At 37.5% G+C, this 21,499-nt stretch overlaps 1 protein-coding gene across 1 annotated transcript in view; it reads right to left on the reverse strand.

Annotated features, from left to right (window-relative positions):
* Positions 1 to 21,499, reverse strand: part of LOC136838815 (uncharacterized) — a 42,551-nt gene that overhangs the window by 16,718 nt on the left and 4,334 nt on the right. Inside the window, exons 2-5 of the mRNA XM_067104426.1 lie at positions 7,703 to 7,758; positions 6,575 to 6,595; positions 5,329 to 5,367; positions 135 to 170 (exon numbers count right to left, since the gene is read on the reverse strand). Coding sequence (XP_066960527.1) covers positions 135 to 170; positions 5,329 to 5,367; positions 6,575 to 6,595; positions 7,703 to 7,758 — 152 coding nt within the window. The remainder of the gene's footprint in view (positions 1 to 134; positions 171 to 5,328; positions 5,368 to 6,574; positions 6,596 to 7,702; positions 7,759 to 21,499) is intronic.

Here is a 21,499-nt window from a genome sequence, read left to right on the forward strand (position 1 = left end):
AAATCACAAACTAACATATAGTACGATCTCTCTCTCTCTCTCTCTCTCTCTCTCTCTCTCTCTCTCTCTCTCTCTCTATCGTACGTGAAACATCAGCTGTATAATATCTAACTAGAAAATAAAATATACTCTACCTTATTCTCAAAAATGTTGATCTCTTTCCCATCGGCCTGTTAAAAAAAAAAAAGATTAATAACATTTTCTTTTCCTTTCTTTTTTTAACCCACTATCTTCAAATTCGAGTCATGAATAACCTTGACGAATCTGATCCACGAAGAAATAGGGGGTAAGTGACACTAACTTAATTTTTATCAGTATTCCAATGCAATTATAGCTCAGGTAAAAGGTAATGTGTGGATACTACCCCAGTCTACTGAACTTCTGTTCATAAATCAATAAAGGACTTTCACAGTTTTCCCCAATAAATAACTACTAATAATTTAGACGTTATTCTTGGAACTGCAATATAAGATTTAGGCCAAAGGCCAAGCGCTTGGACCTATGAGGCCATTCAGTGATGAAAATGATGTTGTTACGAGAGGGTGGAAAGTAGGGTGGAAGAATGAGAATATGAACGCAAGTACAGTAAAACAAATGAAAGGAGTTGCAGCTAGGGGCCAGAGGGACACTGCAAAGAACCTTAAGTAATGCCTTCAGCGCACCGCGTGAGGCGCTCTGACGGCACTACCCCCCTAAGGGGAAGCCGCTACACTTTCCGCAGCAGCTAGCGAGGCAGATATCTTTATCAACGGCAGATTTCTGAAGGATATCAACTGAAGTTTAATTGTTCTTCAACTGTTCTTCAGACTGATCTCGTTATTTAGTCTGCTTCTTTCGCTTAGAGGCAAGGAATATAGAATGTAGAATTCAGGCCAAAGGCAGAGCGCTGGGACCTATAAGGTCATTCAACGCTGAAGGGGAAATTGACAGTAAGAAGGTTTGAAAGGAGCAACAGGAGAGGGTGGGAAGTCATATGGAAGAAAGACAATGTGAATAAAAGTACAGTAAAAGGAATGAAAAATGCCTTCAGTGCACCGCAAGAGGTGTACTGACGGCACTAACCCCCTACGGGCGCTTAGAGGCAAAGAGACTCGATGGACATGAATCGTAATCATGCAAGTTTATGAATTATATATCTATCTCTATCGTCAGAGACTTCGCTTTAGTTACGGCATTTGAATAGTTTTTACTCATAATGTAATGCTAAATGTGTATGAACGGTAGTCCTATTATATGGAGCTGACATATGAGTACATACTGTAAAAACATTTATATATGTATATATAAACATTTATACAGTATATGTGTGCATATGAACATTACATATATATATATATATATATATATATATATATATATATATATATATATATATATATATATACATATATGTGTCTGTGTGTAGTCTGTATGTATGTATATATATACTGTATATATATATTTGTATACACACAAACATATATAGTTTTTATATATATATATATATATATATATATATATATATATATATATATATATATATATAGAAATCATCAACACACAATCACGTGTGGAACAGAAATAAATTTCTGACTCACGTGAGGATCGAACCCAGGTCTCTCAAGTGGAAAGCAAGGGCGTTAACCACTGGGCCATACAAGTCTAAAAAGTTGGAACCTGAGAGCAACTGCACCCAAGGAATTACCTGGGCAAGCTAACTGCTTTGCATACCAGCGAGTTTTCCCCAACTTCCCGACTCAGCAATGACCCAATAGACAACATTTCATTCGAATTATCCCTTCTGAGTGAATAAGATAGAAATCATCAACACACAATCACGTGTGGAACAGAAATAAATTTCTGACTCACGTCGGGGATCGAACCCAGGTCTCTCAAGTGGAAAGCAAGGGCGTTAACCACTGGGCCATACAAGTCTAAAGAAGTTGGAACCTGAGAGCAACTGCACCCAAGGAATTACCTGGGCAAGCTAACTGCTTGCATACCAGCGAGTTTTCCCCAACTTCCCGACTCAGCAATGACCCAATAGACAACATTTCATTCGAATTATCCCTTCTGAGTGAATAAGATAGAAATCATCAACACACAATCACGTGTGGAACAGAAATAAATTTCTGACTCACGTCGGGATCGAACCCAGGTCTCTCAAGTGGAAAGCAAGGGCGTTAACCACTGGGCCATACAAGTCTAAAAAAGTTGGAACCTGAGAGCAACTGCACCCAGGAATTACCTGGGCAAGCTAACTGCTTGCATACCATATGATTTTCCCCAACTTCCCGACTCAGCAATGACCCAATAGACAACATTTCATTTGAATTATCCTTCTGAGTGAATAAGATAGAAATCATCAACACACAATCACGTGTGGAACAGAAATAAATTTCTGACTCACGTCAGGATCAACCCAGGTCTCTCAGAAGTGGAAAGCAAGGGCGTTAACCACTGGGCCATACAAGTCTAAAAAAGTTGGAACCTGAGAGCAACTGCACCCAAGGAATTACCTGGGCAAGCTAACTGCTTGCATACCAGCGCAGTTTTCCCCAACTTCCCGACTCAGCAATGACCCAATAGACAACATTTCATTCGAATTATCCTTCTGAGTGAATAAGATAGAAATCATCAACACACAATCACGTGTGGAACAGAAATAAATTTCTGATTCACGTCGGGATCGAACCCAGGTCTCTCAAGTGGAAAGCAAGGGCGTTAACCACTGGGCCATACAAGTCTAAAAGAAGTTGGAACCTGAGAGCAACTGCACCCAAGGAATTACCTGGGCAAGCTAACTGCTTGCATACCAGCGAGTTTTCCCCAACTTCCCGACTCAGCAATGACCCAATAGACAACATTTCATTCGGAATTATCCCTTCTGAGTGAATAAGATAGAAATCATCAACACACAATCACGTGTGGAACAGAAATAAATTTCTGACTCACGTCGGGATCAGACCCAGGTCTCTCAAGTGGAAAGCAAGGCGTTAACCACTGGGCCATACAAGTCTAAAAAAGTTGGAACCTGAGCAACTGCACCCAAGGAATTACCTGGGCAAGCTAACTGCTTGCATACCAGCGAATTTTCCCCAACTTCCCGACTCAGCAATGACCCAATAGACAACATTTCATTCGAATTATCCCTTCTGAGTGAATAAGATAGAAATCATCAACACACAATCACGTGTGGAACAGAAATAAATTTCTGACTCACGTGGGATCAACCAGGTCTCTCAGAGTGGAAAGCAAGGGCGTTAACCACTGGGCCATACAAGTCTAAAAAAAGTTGGAACCTGAGCAACTGCACCCAGGAATTACCTGGGCAAGCTAACTGCTTGCATACCAGCGAGTTTTCCCCAACTTCCCGACTCAGCAATGACCCAATAGACAACATTTCATTGAATTATCCCTTCTGAGTGAATAAGATAGAAATCATCAACACACAATCACGTGTGGAACAGAAATAAATTTCTGACTCACGTCAGGGATCGAACCCAGGTCTCTCAGAGTGGAAAGCAAGGGCGTTAACCACTGGGCCATACAAGTCTAAAGAAGTTGGAACCTGAGAGCAACTGCACCCAAGGAATTACCTGGGCAAGCTAACTGCTTGCATACCAGAAGTTTTCCCCAACTTCCCGACTCAGCAATGACCCAATAGACAACATTTCATTCGAATTATCCCTTCTGAGTGAATAAGATAGAAATCATCAACACACAATCACGTGTGGAACAGAAATAAATTTCTGACTCACGTCGGGATCGAACCCAGGTCTCTCAAGTGGAAAGCAAGGGCGTTAACCACTGGGCCATACAAGTCTAAAGTTGGAACCTGAGAGCAACTGCAGGAATTACCTGGGCAAGCTAACTGCTTGCATGCCAGAATAAGATAGTTTTCCCCAACTTCCCGACTCAGCAATGAAACCCAATGGTTAAGGAGGTTGGGGAAACGCCCTTGCTTTCCACTCTGAGAGACCTGTGGCTTCGATCCCGGACGTGAGTCAGAAATTTATTTGTTCCACATTTGATTGTGTGTTGATGATTTCTATCTTATTCACTCAGAATTGATAATTGAATGAAATGTTGTCTATTGGTCATTGCTGAGTCGGGAAGTTGGGGAAAACTCGCTGGTATGCAAGCAAAGTTAGCTTGCCCAGGTAATTCCTTTGGTGCAGTTGCTCTCAGGTTCCAACTTCTTTAGACTTGTATGGCCCAGTGGTTAACGCCCTTGCTTTCCACTTGAGAGACCTGGGTTCGATCCTGACGTGAGTCAGAAATTTATTTCTGTTCCACACGTGATTGTGTGTTGATGATTTCTATCTTATTCACTCAGAAGGGATAATTCGAATGAAATGTTGTCTATTGGGTCATTGCTGAGTCGGGAAGTTGGGGAAAACTCGCTGGTATGCAAGCAGTTAGCTTGCCCAGGTAATTCCGGGTGCAGTTGCTCTCAGGTTCCAACTTCTTTTAGATTTGTATGGCCCAGTGGTTAACGCCTTTTGCTTTCCACTCTGAGAGACCTGTTCGATCCCGACGTGAGTCAGAAATTTATTTCTGTTCCACACGTGATTGTGTGTTGATGATTTCTATCTTATTCACTCAGAAGGATAATTGAATGAAATGTTGTCTATTGGGTCATTGCTGAGTCGGGAAGTTGGGGAAAATCATTGGTATGCAAGCAGTTAGCTTGCCCAGGTAATTCCTGGTGCAGTTGCTCTCAGGTTCCAACTTCTTTTAGACTTGTATGGCCCAGTGGTTAACGCCCTTGCTTTCCACTCTGAGAGACCTGTCTGATCCCGACGTGAGTCAGAAATTTATTTCTGTTCCACACGTGATTGTGTGTTGATGATTTCTATCTTATTCACTCAGAAGGATAATTCGAATGAAATGTTGTCTATTGGGTCATTGCTGAGTCGTAAAGTTAGAAATCACTGGTATGCAAGCAGTTAGCTTGCCCAGGTAATTCCTGGGTGCAGTTGCTCAGGTTCCAACTTCTTTAGACTTGTATGGCCCAGTGGTTAACGCCTCTTTGCTTTCCACTCTGAGACCTGGTTCTGATCCTGACGTGAGTCAGAAATTTATTTATTTATATATATATATATATATATATATATATATATATATATATATATATATATATATATATATATATATATATATATATATATAATTTGTAAGCATTTATCTTTATGTATGCACAACAATATAACACTGATATTCAAGTATATACTGTGACAAAGAACTGACTAAAAGAACTGGTATAATAAAATAATAATGCTAATAATAATAATAATAATAATAATAATAATAATAATAATAATAATAATAATAATAATAACTTACCTGAACGCTGCGTTTATGATAAACGTTGCTTGGAAAACTCTGAAATAATCACAAATTATGTAAGCATTATTTATATATTTAAATCTTTTTTAAAACAAATTTATAAAATCTGGTAATATATGTATAAACATATACCAAACCATACCCTAACCCCAAAAGCAAGAATATGTTAAACAAATGATTAAGATGTCAAAGAACTTTGGACCAATTATTCACATATGGGCGCTTTTACACAAACAGAAACGTCAATGGATTAGGGTTGCTAGAATACATACATACATATATATGTATGTATGTATATATAATATATATATATATAATATATATATATATATATATATATATATATATATATATATACATATATATTGCTTCTCAAATAACAAAAACCAAGTTAATTTCACCTTTTTACTCTAAGAGCATGTCTTAAAAATAACTCGTTTATGGATACAGAAAGCTTGTTTTATGTAAATGTTTTTCTTCTGAGTTTTTCTTTTCATATCTTACGGTGGTTGAGCTCTGTTGTGTAACGAAAACATCACAGGAGAGCAGAAGTGATTAAGGGAACACCTGCGAATTTCATCATCCTACAAGTGTTTCTGTGATGAAGTTTATTGTTCGGAGAAGATTCGACGTCACGACTACAAGACACAAAGGAGAGAAATACAGAAATGTGGGACGACGGCGAGTTTGATAGGCCTAAAATGAACGGGGGAACTCACGTGCAGAAGAAACACGTTCACCCCGTCATCTCAAACGTTGGGTCTGTGTTTAGGCCCCTGAGCATTCAAATGGCACGTCTTGAGATAACCATCTCCTCCCAGATTTGCTGGAAACCGGATAGATGGACCCGTCTGGAGCCAACCACTTTGCGGGTATTTGGCTTCTAGTGTTCGAGGTTTTAGACATAGGGAACTTTAACAGTGGGTATTTCAACAAAGCTATTCAACATTTCTAGAGACGATTAAACCACTTGGATATTTTGATGGAATATTTCAAGTGTTTATTTTAATACTTCGGATTAAAAAAAATAGAAAACACCAAAGACATACAAATATGAATGTGTGAATGTATACATTACAGATCACTCTGAGTGCGTATGTAGACAGGAAAAATTGAATAATTGTTTTACAAGCAACTGGCATTACCCCCCTAAGACAATGATAAAATCACATTCTTCCTCCCTTTCGTGGTGAAAACTGGATATACGGAAACAGAACATAAAATCATATGGGCAATTACTTACGCGTTCATGAGCCGGGTGACCCTGAAAATGAAAAAGATTAGCACTGTTAATTATTGGACTTCCAACCATTAATAACCTATATCTCATTAAAAAGCCTTAGAGAGAGTTTAACCTGCCTACAACTGACTTATATCCAGAGTTTTGTTATATAAGCAAATGAAATACCAGCTGTTAATAACATGAAACTAAGAATGGATTGTAGAATATTTTGGTTACCTAGACTAAAAATAAAAATGACTACATTACAAGTCGTTTGATTTGTAATTATTGCCTTTAGAACGAACATATTAACAGGAGTCTTGTTACGGTTTGTGGCGTCGCTATGGCGGGGGACAGTGGGGCCCGTGCCCCCCATTCAGATGTTTGGCCCAATGGTGCCACCCCCCCCCGTTGAAATTCCCTTTGTAGCTAAACTTAAACCCTTACATTATTTGATACATTTGCATATAGTAAGAGTAGAAAATTGAAAATTGAGCTCTATAATTTCAAATACAGGTTTACTAATTACTATTACTATTATTTTCCTTCATTCACGTGGATAAATACATTCGAGAATAGTATATTTTACTAATTACAGAATTTAGTACATTAGTTTTGTGTAATTTTCCTTGGCTCCCTAAAAATTATCTTGGCTCCACCTAGGCACCCCCACTGATGGAATGCCAGCTACGCCACTGGTCACGATACAGATACGCTCTGCTGTGTGCAGAGGTAACACGAGGTCCTTTATGTGTTTTTGTAATCTTGTTAAGTAAACAGCAATTTTGCTAATGAAGGCCGATCTGAGGGAAAACTAGAAGCGGGAAGGAATTTAATTCACCTAATGCCTTTCCTTTTCAATTTACTCTCACACTACGACCCTCATTTTGACTCATTTTACGAAGATTCTAAAAAAAAAAAGTTTTACTACCACCTTCGTTAAGGAATACTAAGTGATACTTTATGTTAATGATTTTTATAGAGGAAACAGCTGGGTGTGGTAGGAACATTAATTTTGCAATAGTCTATCTATTAACTTCCATAAGCATTCGTTCTTACGATTGTACACTAAGCAACGATTATCATCAATATTATTCTCGAAAGTATTAGAATATCGATCACGTTATCGTCGATTCATTAAATACTTACCACAACCACAACCACTAGACTTAATGTAATGAAGATCCGCATCTCCGAAAAGTGATCTGAAAATGGGAGAGAAAATGTGATAACTTACAACCGTTTGGCTAAATAAAGCAAATAAAAAAACTTGATATTTAACGATACAACATAGCTCACACCTACTTCTTGTTCCGTCAATAACATTTATAACTAGAGAACATTTTAGCATAGACGAAAACATTTTTATAATTCAACTCCAAATTTTTATGCAATTTTACTTGAGGGAAAATGAGGCCATATTTCGGGAAGTATTGGTTTTCATAGTCTTTTAAATAATAATAATAATAATAATAATAATAATAATAATAATAATAATAATAATAATAATAATAATAATAATAATGACAGAAATAGATCAACTGACCCAAGCCACTGGAACTGAATTCTGGATATAAAAAAATACCCTTTTTGTTCTTGTGCAGGGGGTAGCTGCAGTGACACAGGTGGAACTCTGGAACTCGTTTCATTATCCTGGTCTACTGGGTTTCTAATTTCGATTCTTTGCATTCGAGACTGTCCTACTTTTTCAAGAACTGGTGAAAATTCGAAAACAGCTCTAATAACTCTTCAAGCCAGGATTTGAAAGATGCAGTGGACCAGGTGGCGCTTTGAAATCTACGTCCTCATTAATAATAAAATTGTGTAACAGTTTCATTTGTAGCTTAAAAATTATTGAAACTACCTAAGGTAAGATTCCAGAGACCAATAAGAATAGGAGGAACAGTACACAACATGACTGTGATTATTGGTATCCATCGGAACCGAGGTATCCAACAATGCCATTATAGTTTCACCAGATGGTGACTCATTCCACAGGTGTTAAAACTTGCCTGTCAGTATCTCGGCTTTTCTGTGATACTTTTATCTTCAAGGCACGTATGCAATGTCGTGCGTGGATTCGAATTTCACGACTGGAAGTTAGGTTTTTTCATTGTTCTTAATTTGGGATTTAAAGCTTCGCCATGGCAAGTATCTCGAAAAAATGCATGAGGAAATCGAGCAGTTAAGAGGACATTATGGCTACTGACGCACACGCATATATATATATATATATATATATATATATATATATATATATATATATATATGTGTGTGTGTGTGTGTGTATGTGTGTGTGTGTGTGTGTGTGTGTGGGTTTGTGTGAGCGTGTCAGTCCGCACGTGTGTAGTATACCTTTGTCCCCTTTAGAGGATGTGTTCCCATACCCTTCCGTAGTCGAGAGAAAGAGGTGATTTACATGTAATTGAATTACTGAAGAGATCGTGTACAGATTTACAAGATGAGCAACATAGTAGCCAAGAATAAAGTGAGAAAAGATTGCAAGTAATGAAATAAGAGGGGAGTAGGTTTGCAAGAACTTAGAGAGAATATCAACTTGTGCTGCGGAGAACGATAAACAGAGGACAAGGTTTATGCACATATAGGTCTCAGAAAAAAATATGAAGATGGGGAAATGCTGTCTGAAGTGAATGCAGTCGTGCATGGGTAGCCTGGGTATTTAGAAAGTTTTTTTGAATATTGAGAAAAAAAAAAACAGAGATGGATGGCACAATTGTGAAAAGGGTTAATAAATGTTTGGGAAAGCTTGTATAAGTGGTTAATCAGGATGTATGGAGGAATGGAATGGAACGGAATGGAATAAAGAGTTAAGGCTGAAGGCCAAGCACTAGGACCTAGGAAGTCACTCAGCGCTGGAAAGGAAATTGAGAGTAGGTAGGTTTGAAAGGTGTAACAGGAGGAAAACCTCGCTGTTGCACTATGGAATAATTGTTAGGAGAGTGTGGGTAGCAAGATGGAAAAAAGATACTATGAATGGAGGTACAGTTAAAGGTACAGTTAAAGGAATGAAAGGGTTGCAGCTAGGGGCCGAAGGGACCCTGCAAAGAACCTTTAGTAATGCCTGCAGTGCATCCCAGCGAGGTACACTGACGGTACTAACCCCTACGGGCACGTATGGAGGACGGTTGAAAATACAACAGGGGTTGATGGAATGGCAAGTGAGGTGCTGCAGTATAGTGGTGATGATGTACCTAAATGGCTAAGGTTTGTACGGTATGTCTGGATGAGAAGAAGGTTCTCAAGGAACAGATGAGCCATTCTTTTAAGTTAAAGGTAATATACAAGACTAATAAGTGTATGGGGATAATTTTACTTTGTATACCGTAGAATGAGCAGCTATGTGAGAGAGATTGGCAGCAAATAATAAGTTGTATATATTACACAAGTACCTAGAAAAAGCTGATAACAATTATTCAAGGGCCTTCAGGGAAGATGTTGAGGATGTAAGGTATGCAAAGTAAACTGTTGAGAGAATTTAAAGAATACAATAGAATATAGAATTTAGGCCAAAGGCCAAGTGCTGGGACTTATGAGGTCATTCAGCACTGAAAGGAAATTGACAGTAAAAGGTCTGAAAGGCGTAACACAACTACGCAGTTGCACAATGAATCAATTGTTAGGAGAGGGTGGAAAGAAAGATGGATTAGAGAGGATATGAAGGGAGGTAAAGTAAAATAAATGGAAGGAGTTGCAGCTAGGGGCGAAGGGACACTTCAAAGAACCTTAAGTAATGCCTACAGTGCACCTCATGAGGTGCACTGACGAGAGAATGTTAAAGTCTTTATGACACGAACAAAGCGTGCACTAAAGTGTGTACGAGGGTGACTGATCTGGTGTAAAACTGAATCTGGGACAAGAGGGTGTTTTGTTCCTTGTGTTGTCTTACATCTTTATGGATGGACAGATACCAGATGTTAGTGAAATCAATATTGCGCGATAAGAAAAGTTAAGTATACCTTAGTTTAACCAGACCACTGAGCTGATTAACAGCTCTCCTAGGGCTGGCCCGAAGGATTAGATTTATTTTACGTGGCTAAGAACCAGTTGGTTACCTAGCAACGGGACCTACAGCTTATTGTGGAATCCGAACCACATTATAACGAGAAATGAATTTCTATCACCAGAAATAAATTTCTCTAATTCTTCATTGGCCGGCCGGAGAATCGAATGCGGGCCCAGCAGAGTGCTAGCCGAGAACGAAACCAACTTGTCCAATGAGGAACGTGTGCGATAAGAAAATGAGTCATGAATGGAAGAGGGATGGTTGACATTTGCCGGTGATCCAGTATCCATAGAGAACAATGAAGAGAAACCGATGAAACTGGTGAAGGAGTTTGAGAGTTTTTGCGAGAGGATAAAGTTGAGAGTAAATATGAACAACAGTCGGGACATGACACCGTTAAATGGAAACCGGTAAGATGGGGCAATGAATGTTAATAAGAATGGTGGAAGAAAGGAAGCAATTGATTTCTATAGGGATAAGGCAGATGAAATAACTTGACGGTAGAAGGAGAGGAGAGGAGAGGTTGGTCACAGAATAGGTGAAGCGAGGAAGGCAACAGCGTGTGTACAGAAGATTGGGAAGAGAGTTTTAGTGTCTTAGGAAATTAAGGTGGGAATATATGAAAGATGGGCTGGGGTTTTTGAGATGGTCTGGTCATAAGGAAAAAATAATGGTCGATAGGTTAGTGGAGAAAGTGTGAAATTCAGAATTGTCAGGATGGAGCAAGAGATGATACCCCATAAGAAGCTGGATAGATGGAATGAAAGAGGTATGGGAAAGGAAGTCTTAACATCCCGGAAGCAAGTCGTGAATGCCTCATAAGAGGTGAATGATGCAGTTAAAGTAGATGAGTTAGGCAGCTGCTGATGAGCCTTTTATAAAGCGGCTTATCCTGTGGAAGTTTTCGGCACCGGGGGTTCAAATCAGGATTCAGCAAATAAATTAATGTTGTTTTCTTCTCTGGAGCCACACCCTTGCTAGAAGAAAAGGCTCAATACTATATATAATATATATAAATATATACTGTATATATTACATATATATAGATACACACACACACATTATATATATATTATATATATATATATATATATATATATATATATATATATATATATATATATATATATGTGTGTGTGTGTGTGTGTGTGTGTAATATATATAGCGTTACCTCCCAGTCTCAGCGAATTGACTCCTACCCCTCACACCCCTCTCCACCCTAACACAGCCCCTCCTCAGTCGGCTAACCACCGGGTACATAAGCCACTGCTTTGGTCAACTGACATACAGCGGATTTTTTTTTTTTTTTATCAGGAAATGGGGCTAGAATGGTTTGTGATCAGCTTGTGACGATTCCATTAGCAATGACAGACCTGACCCACGGTAATCATATGACTTACGGAAGATGGAGTAGAACCACTAATGTGACTGGCTCTCGTGTCCTTAATGCCCAACGATTATTTACAGGAAAATGTGGTATGCCCTCTGCAGCACTACCAAGGATGCGGTCATGCCGTTGAGTGGCGCCTTTGCTGAGAGCTTCTATAATGGTATCTACAGATGGAAACTTACAGAATCCCACTTAATGTATATAAAGAACTTTGAACAAGTCCGGGATGTACTACAGAGCCAAGACAAACGATCCACAGGTGCTTTATTTAATTAACAATTTGTAACTCGATCTTTGCATATTTCAAGGAAAGTGGCTCATCAAGATTTGTTTGCAATGTTGAAAAAGTGAAAAACATTCAAATCATTCCCCCAGAATCGAGAGTTTCTTCAGTTATAGAGGACTGATCATTAAAAGAAACTCCCAATAGGACAGACACCTGATCGCTGAAGCGGAAGCACTTCTCGCGACGGTAAAATACAGAATCACGCGGTACAAAATGGGAATGAAAAAAATGGCAGAGGTAATAATCGTGTTTAAATTATGCACAACAAGCTAGGGATTTATAATTATTTCACCAAAGTCACTTTGAGTCTAAAGTATCGACTCTTTAAACGCAAGTGATGTTTTAGAACCTGTTCGATTTACGTGACGTAAAAAATGTCTCGGGAACTGTTCACCTATGAACCTTGAAGATCGAACGAGATTTTGTAGGACACAATTTTCTTGTGGATAACCTGCGAATAGAATGGAGAATGTATAAGAAAACATTACGTCAAACCAAACAGAGGGAAGCAAAACTACCCAAGACGAAACCAGAACAAAAGACGGTAACTGTATTGTGCTTTGACCCATAAGCCTGAGATGTCAATTTATGGCAAACCTAATCCAGCACTCGCAGCTTTGGAGGGAAAATCGCATCAACATATAAAGGAGGAGACACATCAAGATCACGTCAACTACGGCGGAAATAAATCCCTTCCTCATATTTTTCTCCTCCTCCTACTCATTCTTCTTATTCTTCTCCTCCGTTCTTGATAACTGAGAGGATGAAGACACGAAGCTTGGGGAGGACAATCTCTTTACGGGGAATGACAGCTCTGTAATGGAAACAAATGGAAACATTTCATGCGGTGGCTACCTGCCCAAGGAGGTCCCCTCCTCCTTCCTACCCTACCCCTAAACAACATCCTCCCCCCATCAAATCACATACAGGGAAGGAAGGAAGAGGTTTCGGTCCATGGATGAATGTGCGTAAACGGCTTTTCGTAAGTAGGTTAAAGAAATGACACTCAATTACAAAGACAGCACGTGGACGGCTTAGTGGAAGAGTAAATGTACGAAAGAATGGAAAACCATCATGGCCAGAGCAGTAAAATGACTATGCTTCGTTCGTTGAAGTAACTGTACATATGTCTACATACACACTCATATGCTGTGCAATGAAAAAATATGATGTATATGTATATACATATATATATATATATATATATATATATATATATATATATATATATATATTTATATAGGAACCCTGGGATAATATGTATATATATACATATAATCCCAGGGTTCTTGAAATCTTAAACAATAATAGGAACCAACGTAAAGTTTACTCAGTTTTAGATATAGATATTAAATGTCAGTAACAATAAACATTTAACTAAAAAATTAGATTTTTTTTTATTTTCAATTACTAGGATTCCCAACATTTTTATCTAACAAAACAACTATCAAGACTATGGCGCGATGTGCTTACAGCTTTTTTTCAGATTTGCTAATGTTTGTGGGAAAGGCAGGATCTTCAAATGTAAAGGTTACTTTCTTATTAAAGCAAATCAATGAAATGCTTCAAAATGAAAATCCAATGTGGCTACTTAAGAAAATTAGTACAGCAAATATGGATGTAAAAAGTTAAGTTCTCCAAGTTCAACTTTGACAGAAAACTTAAACTTTTGGTCGATTTTCTTTAATTCTTATGTTACTACCCGGCCCATATTGTAGACTGTTTACATCGATTTTCTTCAATTCTTATGTTACTACCCGGCTCATATTGTAGACTGTTTACATCGATTTTCTTCAATTCCTATGTTACTACCCGGCCCATATTGTAGACTGTTTACATATACCTAAAAGTGAAAGTCTTCAAAGCCAAGCACTCTGCTACGTGAATATGACGGGAAATTCGGTTACCCGGATGCTGTCTGGGAAGAGGAGCTGGGAGCTGAGTTTGCGTACGTAGCGTGATTATATTACAATATTACAATAATATAACTGAAGTTTGTTTATTGATTAAATAATGACTTGGTTATCAAATAGTTCCTTCATATTAAATCATTACTACGAATGTATACTTTCGTATGCATTGGGTTTTATATTCAATTATCATATCATTCCTTTGTTCAATTGTTTACATTAAAAAAAAAATAGCACGTTCAATCTATACCTCAATCAGCCCTACCCTTTCTAGGTAAAACCAGACATAGTCATGAACAATGAAGGAAAATGTTAAGTATACCTTAGTTTAACCAGACCACTGAGCTGATTAACAGTTCTCCAAGGGCTGGCCCGAAGGATTAGACTTATTTTACGTGGCTAAGAACCAACTGGTTACCTAGCAACCGGACCTACAGCTTATTGTGGAATCCGAACCACATTATACCGAAACATGAATTTCTGTCACCAGAAATAAACTCCTCTAATTCTTCATTGGCCGGCCGGAGAATCGAACTTGGGCCTGGCAGAGTGCTAACCGAGAACTCTATCCACTCGTCCAACGAGGATCTAGAATAATGAAAAATTATAAATATCACCATGCATCTACTTCCTCCAAAAAATTGTACTGTAGTACATAACTGTCTCTGATTTTTATTTTACTTCAGGTATTATTTTACTTGTAAAATGTCAAGTTATAGTGAAAACATGTGGAGAGAAGACTTGAGTGCTTAGAATGCAATGCTCTGACCTACTACTTGCTCCTAGACCAGGTTTACAAGCATTCAAGAGTTATTTGATTCCTTTTAATTTCTTTGTACATCTCACTTTTGTAGACTTTTTTGTTCAGTAAATACAATGTTTCTTATTTCTACTTCGATTCTTATCAAGCTCTTGAGATGCGGATGCCAGTCCCATGCCCTTTTCTTGACCCCTAGCTGACGTTGGCACTTACTCACCGCATGGAGTTAGACCACGGACCTTACGAACGCAAGTCCAGCGTGCACTTCATATGAACCATGCCATTATCTGTGTACAGCCATTTTTCGTTAATTAATAGCTCATTTCTTTCATTAAAGAATAACCACCCTCTTATTAACAAAGGAACTTTTTCAAGGTTTAACATTCTTATCGTCATACGTTTCTTTTCTATGTTCATATATTCATCCCTTTAATATTTTATATACACTTTTGAGGATGAAATAATCTGCTCTTGCTTACTAAATAGCATATAAAATCAAAATCAAGTTAGTTCAGTTTTACGGAATTTATAATATCAATGATAAAATAACAGTGTTCTCAAGTTTGTTTTGTAGGTTGGGAACTTGAGAACTTTCGCAACTCGTTTCGCAAACTTGCAGTCAAGATAAATTGTGAACGCATTAACTGAATTCTCTCAGCACTTTGTATCGCCCTCTTAACTCTCTTTTGACTTCTCATTACTTTAAAAGCCAAAATAATTCCTCCTGACATGACAGCATTACTTGCAAAACGACAAGGTCCTGCTAATCTGTTTCCGCACACCTTTTGGATACGTTCATCACCACGAGCTTTCTACCCTGAAGAAACTCTACCGAAGTTCCAAGGAGTAAAATGCACAACAGCACTCTAACAGAGCGTAAACCTAAACAGAAACTGTATTAAGTCATTACAGATAAGCAGTGTCTACTTACAAGCAATGACAAACGTACTTCAACTTCCTATCTTTAGAATGACAGAGAACCTGCCTTCTTGAGACAAGAAAGGGGCGCTGCTCCTCGACGCTTCTTGCAAGTGGGACCTTTTTTCCTCACCTTATTTGTTACTCTCCTCTTAGCACCTGTGTTGGAACTCCGACTCGGGATCACAAATGGCTCAGGTAATCCCACTCGCCCCATCAGACGTCAGCAGCTGTTTCATGTGTGTGAGAAAATCCTCTTCTTTTGTTTTCGTCCCGTTTCTGTACACTCCGGCCTCATCACGGCGATTGCCTACGAAGAAACTGGCAATTTAAGCGAGTGTGTTAATGAGTCTTGCTTTCCTATCCAACAAAAAGACACAAGAAGCAAGATTAAACTGCGATTCCTTTAAAAAATGTGAAAAATTTTTATAGGCAACCAAACAAAAGGTACGGTAAGTAATGATAGGTAGCATCTGTTATATTAAACCTGGAAAATACAGATGTTTTCTCATCTTCACAAGTGTTACCCACATAAGACCTTTCGTGATGTTCGCCAAGAAAGCCACATACTGCTCTCTCTCTATCTCTCTCTCTCTCAGTACATATGAACAATAAGACAGAACACAGACTTGCGTCACAATTGTCGTAGAGACACCGCAAGTTACATATAATTCAGTCCATGCATAGACTAAAACAAAGAATTCCATAGGTACATTTAAACGGACCTAATCAGTCTTCACAAGCACGCAAAATATGCATCTCAGCTACGCAAGCGTACATTGTGAACGTACACAACAATACATTTGACCGTCGCTAAACGTTAAAAAACACGGGGTCTAGTGTTCCTCCGAAATCATCTTCAGTAATCTCCAGATCTGAACGGAATCTCCGACCGCGCAAATATTGAGTTGCTCGGAGGCTTCCGCATCTGAGGCAATTTTCTGGTAGACGCAGGTACACGTGGAAGCCTCTTCCAATCTCGTGCTTTATCGGACGCGATAATGGAGGTGAACAAAGGCTTCTGGGATTAAAATTAGATCCTATATTGGTACCTGTGAGGATGTTTACACCGAGTATAAGAGAGAGAGAGAGAGAGAGAGAGAGAGAGAGAGAGAGAGAGAGAGAGAGAGAGAGAGAGCTAACTTTATTCAGCATGAGAGAGAGAGATGTAGATATTCTAAAAGCAAACAGAACACACAGGCGAGATCACAACTTGCAGGTGGTATAAGTCACCTTTAGACACCTGTTCTAGTTTGCTTATAACTACAATTTCGTATAGCATTCCGGGATAGAAAATACTGCCTCTGAAAAATGGTCTGATAACTTATCTGACGCTACAGACTTCAAAGTTCAAAGAGTTTTCTCCAGTTAAAGAAAAGTCTTGTTTTTATATGGACTGGGTAATTTTCTACATCCAAAATATCTCCAAAAGCAAGTAATTTTCCAGATGTAAGCCTAAATGGCACTTTAAATAGATTGTTATTTTGATGATTAGCTGTTTTAATTAGTTTATCCTACTTCTTTTGCTTTTGTTAGACACTGGATGTCCAAATTTGCTTGCATACACTCCTAGTCACAAATGGGTTAAACACAGTAAACCTGAACAGACCATGTGGATACATCATGCTGAGTCATAATAAGAATCAGTTGGTTGACTGGTAAAGCAAAAATATTAATATGGGCGATTCTTAAGATCCATATTACGTACTGAACCTACGAGAAACATTCATTTTAGCCACCTGACAGAGATGTTGGCTAGACAAGCCAGATTTCATTATAAACAAGTTGATGTAAATATGTGGACCCAATATAACTTTCTCAACTACTTAGTCAATATGATGAGGAATATAGTAAATAAATTCATACTTGAGAAGGTAAATATCTCTCTTGAATTCCTTACGCTTGATGAAGACAACTTTAAAATGCAACAAAAAATTCTCTCTCAAAAGTTAAATAGGAGAGACAGAAAACGGTGACGAATCAGTATAAAGTGGGAAGACTCAAATGAAATTATCGAGTGGGAAAACGCAAATGGAAAACTCAAGTGCGATTATAAAATGGAAAACTCAAATGAGATTATAAAATGGAAAACTCAAATGCGATTATAAAATGGAAAACTCAAATGAGATCATACAGTGGGAAAACTCAAATGAGTTCATAAAATGGAAAACTCAGATTAGATCATAACGTGAGAAAACTCAAATGAGATTATAAAATGGAAAATTCAAATGAGATTATAAGGTGGGAAAACTCAAATGAGATTATAAAATGGAAAACTCAAATGAGATTATAAAATGTAAAACTCAAATGAGATCATAAAGTGGGAAAACTCAAATGAGATTATAAAACGGAAAACTCAAACGAGATTATAAAGTGAGAAAACTCAAATGAGAATTGAAGGGGAAAACTTAAATGAGATTATGAAGTGTGAAAACTCAAGTGAGATTATGAAGTGGGACAACTCAAGTGAGAATATGAAGTGGGAAAACTCAAATGAAATTATAAAGTGGGAAAACTCAATTGAGATCATAAAGAGGGAAAATTCAATTGAGATAATAAAGTAGGAAAACTCAAATGAGATCATAAAGAGGGAAAACTCACATGAAATTAAAAAGTGGGCATACTCAAATGAAATGATAAAGTGGGAAACCTCATATGAAATTATGAAGCTGGAAAAGTCAAATGAAATTAGAAGCAAATCGAGGAAAGACTGTTATTGAAAGTTCTCATTTTCCAAGTAACGAAATGATATGAAAAACTTCACCACTCGAACTGATTTTGACGATTTCAATGAGAGCGGAAAGTGGCGTCGTTGCAGGAAAACATATTTGTTCTAGTGTGCTTGAAGAGAAACAATAGACTTGAATGGATTGACGTGCGGGCAATCTCTAGGAAGCACGCGCGAGCACACGCGAGCGTTAGTTTAAAAGGGTTTTATGAATGGAATATAGAATTTTGGCCAAAGGCCAGGCGCTAGGATCTACGAGGTCATTCATCGCTGAAAGGAAAATTGAGAGTAGAAAGGTTTTACAGGTGTAACAGGAGGAAAACCTCGCGGTTCACTATGAAATAATTGTTAGGAGAGGGTGGAAAATAAGATGGAAGAAAGAGAATGAGAACAGAGGTATAGTAAAAGGAATGAAACAGGTTGCAGCTAGGGGCCGAAGGAGCGCGGCAAAGAACCTTAAGTAGTGCCTACAGTGCACCACATGAAGCGCACTGACGGCACTACCCCCTAAGGGGAAAAGGGTTATATGAAGAAACATAGCTAGCTATCAATAAATGGTATTACTATTCTGATAACAGGAAAACTACTCAGTCTTGCTTTTTCAAAACAAAGAACGTAGGAACTTGCAACCTAATGTCCCTATTTTCTTCTGGTTTGGGCCAAGCAAGAACATTAGGTTGCAAGTTCCATCGCGCTTTGTTTTGAAAAAGTGAGAATGAATAGTCATCCTGAATTGTCGGGATGGAGTTGCGAGACCCTACGGCCTGGAGAATATTCCCATTTGAAAATTTGCATAAAATTCATGTAAATGGAAACTAGAACCAAAAGAATTGTTAGAAGTTCCCCATGAGGAAAGCTGTAATGATAATTAGCCTATAACTAAAACAAAGACAGTCATGAGAAATTTTTCCAGTCAGCTGTCTCCATTGCGCCTTCACTGAATCTCTAGAGTAATCAGCGCTGGTCAAAGTCCCGCAAAAAAAGTCACTTTTCTGTCCACTGGAAACGGCCAGCCAAATACAAAAAAGAAAAAAGTTAATTAACTTTGAAAATTCATACAAAAATGAAAAAAGTTAATTAACTTTGAAAATTCATACACAATGTCGTTCACTAAGCCGGTCATTTTTAATTTCACCAGTTGATATAATTGGCTACAAAACCTATGCAATTACACGGGAAAATATTGATTAAAACATACTCCCAGCATAAAGCCATTTTATGACGGCTAATGACAGCGATGTGCTCAGCTGTCAAAGTCATTCATAATATTTATATTGAGATGATAGCAAGTTTCTTAGTAAGATAAAAAAAAAAAGGAGAATAGAACTTGCTTGCAATTAAATCCTAAAAAAAATCTGTGCAGAAGACAGGGATTTCTAATGACGAGGATGGATTACATGATTCTTAAAGAAAAATACAAAGTACAAATTCATATTCCTGCGGTACTCTTTGATGGACGAGTCAGGCGAAGCGAGCATTTCGATAACTTTTGTGAAAATGCTACAACTTTTCTTTATTGATTTTTAAGTCATTACACTGCTGCTGAACCTTCTATAATCAAGCGGCTGCAATTATATCAACGCTATCAAGATTCAATGACAAAGCAAATTCAACGACATTCATTAAATATATAAAATATACGATATATATATATATATATATATATATATATATATATATATATATATATATATATATATATATATATATATATATATTATAATATATGTATAATTATAATATATGTATACACTGTATGTAGAATCTACTGATCACTTTTACCAGATATATATGTATTTTAATAGCCACAATGCCCTCTTAACTTCTCGAATTCTTCTCGCTTTTTTGGATACGCTTGTCACTACAAAGCCTTAAGATCCAAGTGCAAGAAATTGAAGTGGTTGACTGGTAGCGAGAAACGAACTCAAGTCACCATAATCACAACGAAGTCGTTCCTTCTCGTGGTCAGGTCGACGACGTGACTTCATAGTGATTATTATTTCTTGACAACGTATCCAAAAAGCGCGAAGAATCGAGAAGTTAAGAGGCATTGTGGCTATTACAATTACATGTACAATATATATATATATATATATATATATATATATATATATATATATAATTATAAATATGTATACACTGTATGTAGAATCTACTGGTCACTTTTACCAGATATATATGTATTTGTAATAGCCACAATGCCCTCTTAACTTTCGATTCTTCGCGCTTTTTTGGATGCTTGTCACTACAAAGCCTTAAGATCCAAGTGCAAGAAATTGAAGTGGTTGACTGGTAGTGGGGAAACGAACTCAAGTCACCATAATCACAACGAAGTCGTTCCTTCTCGTGGTCAGGTCGACGACGTGACTTCATAGTGATTATTTCTGCATGAATCTTAATGACAATATCCAAAAAGCGCGAAGAATATATATATATATATATATATATATATATATATATATATATATATATATATATATATATATATATATATATATATATATATATGTGTGTGTGTGTGTGTGTGTGTGTGTATGTATGTATGTATGTATGTATATATATATATATATATATATATATATATATACATACATACACACACATGCATCAACTGTAATATCCAATCCCACATGTCAGTCAATTTCGCTGATGTAATCGGTCAGTGTACTTAGAGAATCTTGTAATTTACGTAACATAATCATCCTTCGCTTCAGGTGTAACCTCGAAACAACATCACCTTCCTGCGTGTTGTTATTTTCCCTATTCGTTTATGGTAGCAATAAATTATGTATTTTCTAATGAATCTGAAGTTCCTCGTTTCCCTTACCTTGTACTGAGCACCACAAAATTAATTCACTGGACGATATCATAATACCAGTGGTGACTGGTATTATAATAACTAATTATTTCCCCATCATCAGAAAGGATAT

Source organism: Macrobrachium rosenbergii, chromosome 5 (genome assembly GCF_040412425.1).
Source record: "Macrobrachium rosenbergii isolate ZJJX-2024 chromosome 5, ASM4041242v1, whole genome shotgun sequence".
NCBI classification, from domain to species: domain Eukaryota; kingdom Metazoa; phylum Arthropoda; class Malacostraca; order Decapoda; family Palaemonidae; genus Macrobrachium; species Macrobrachium rosenbergii.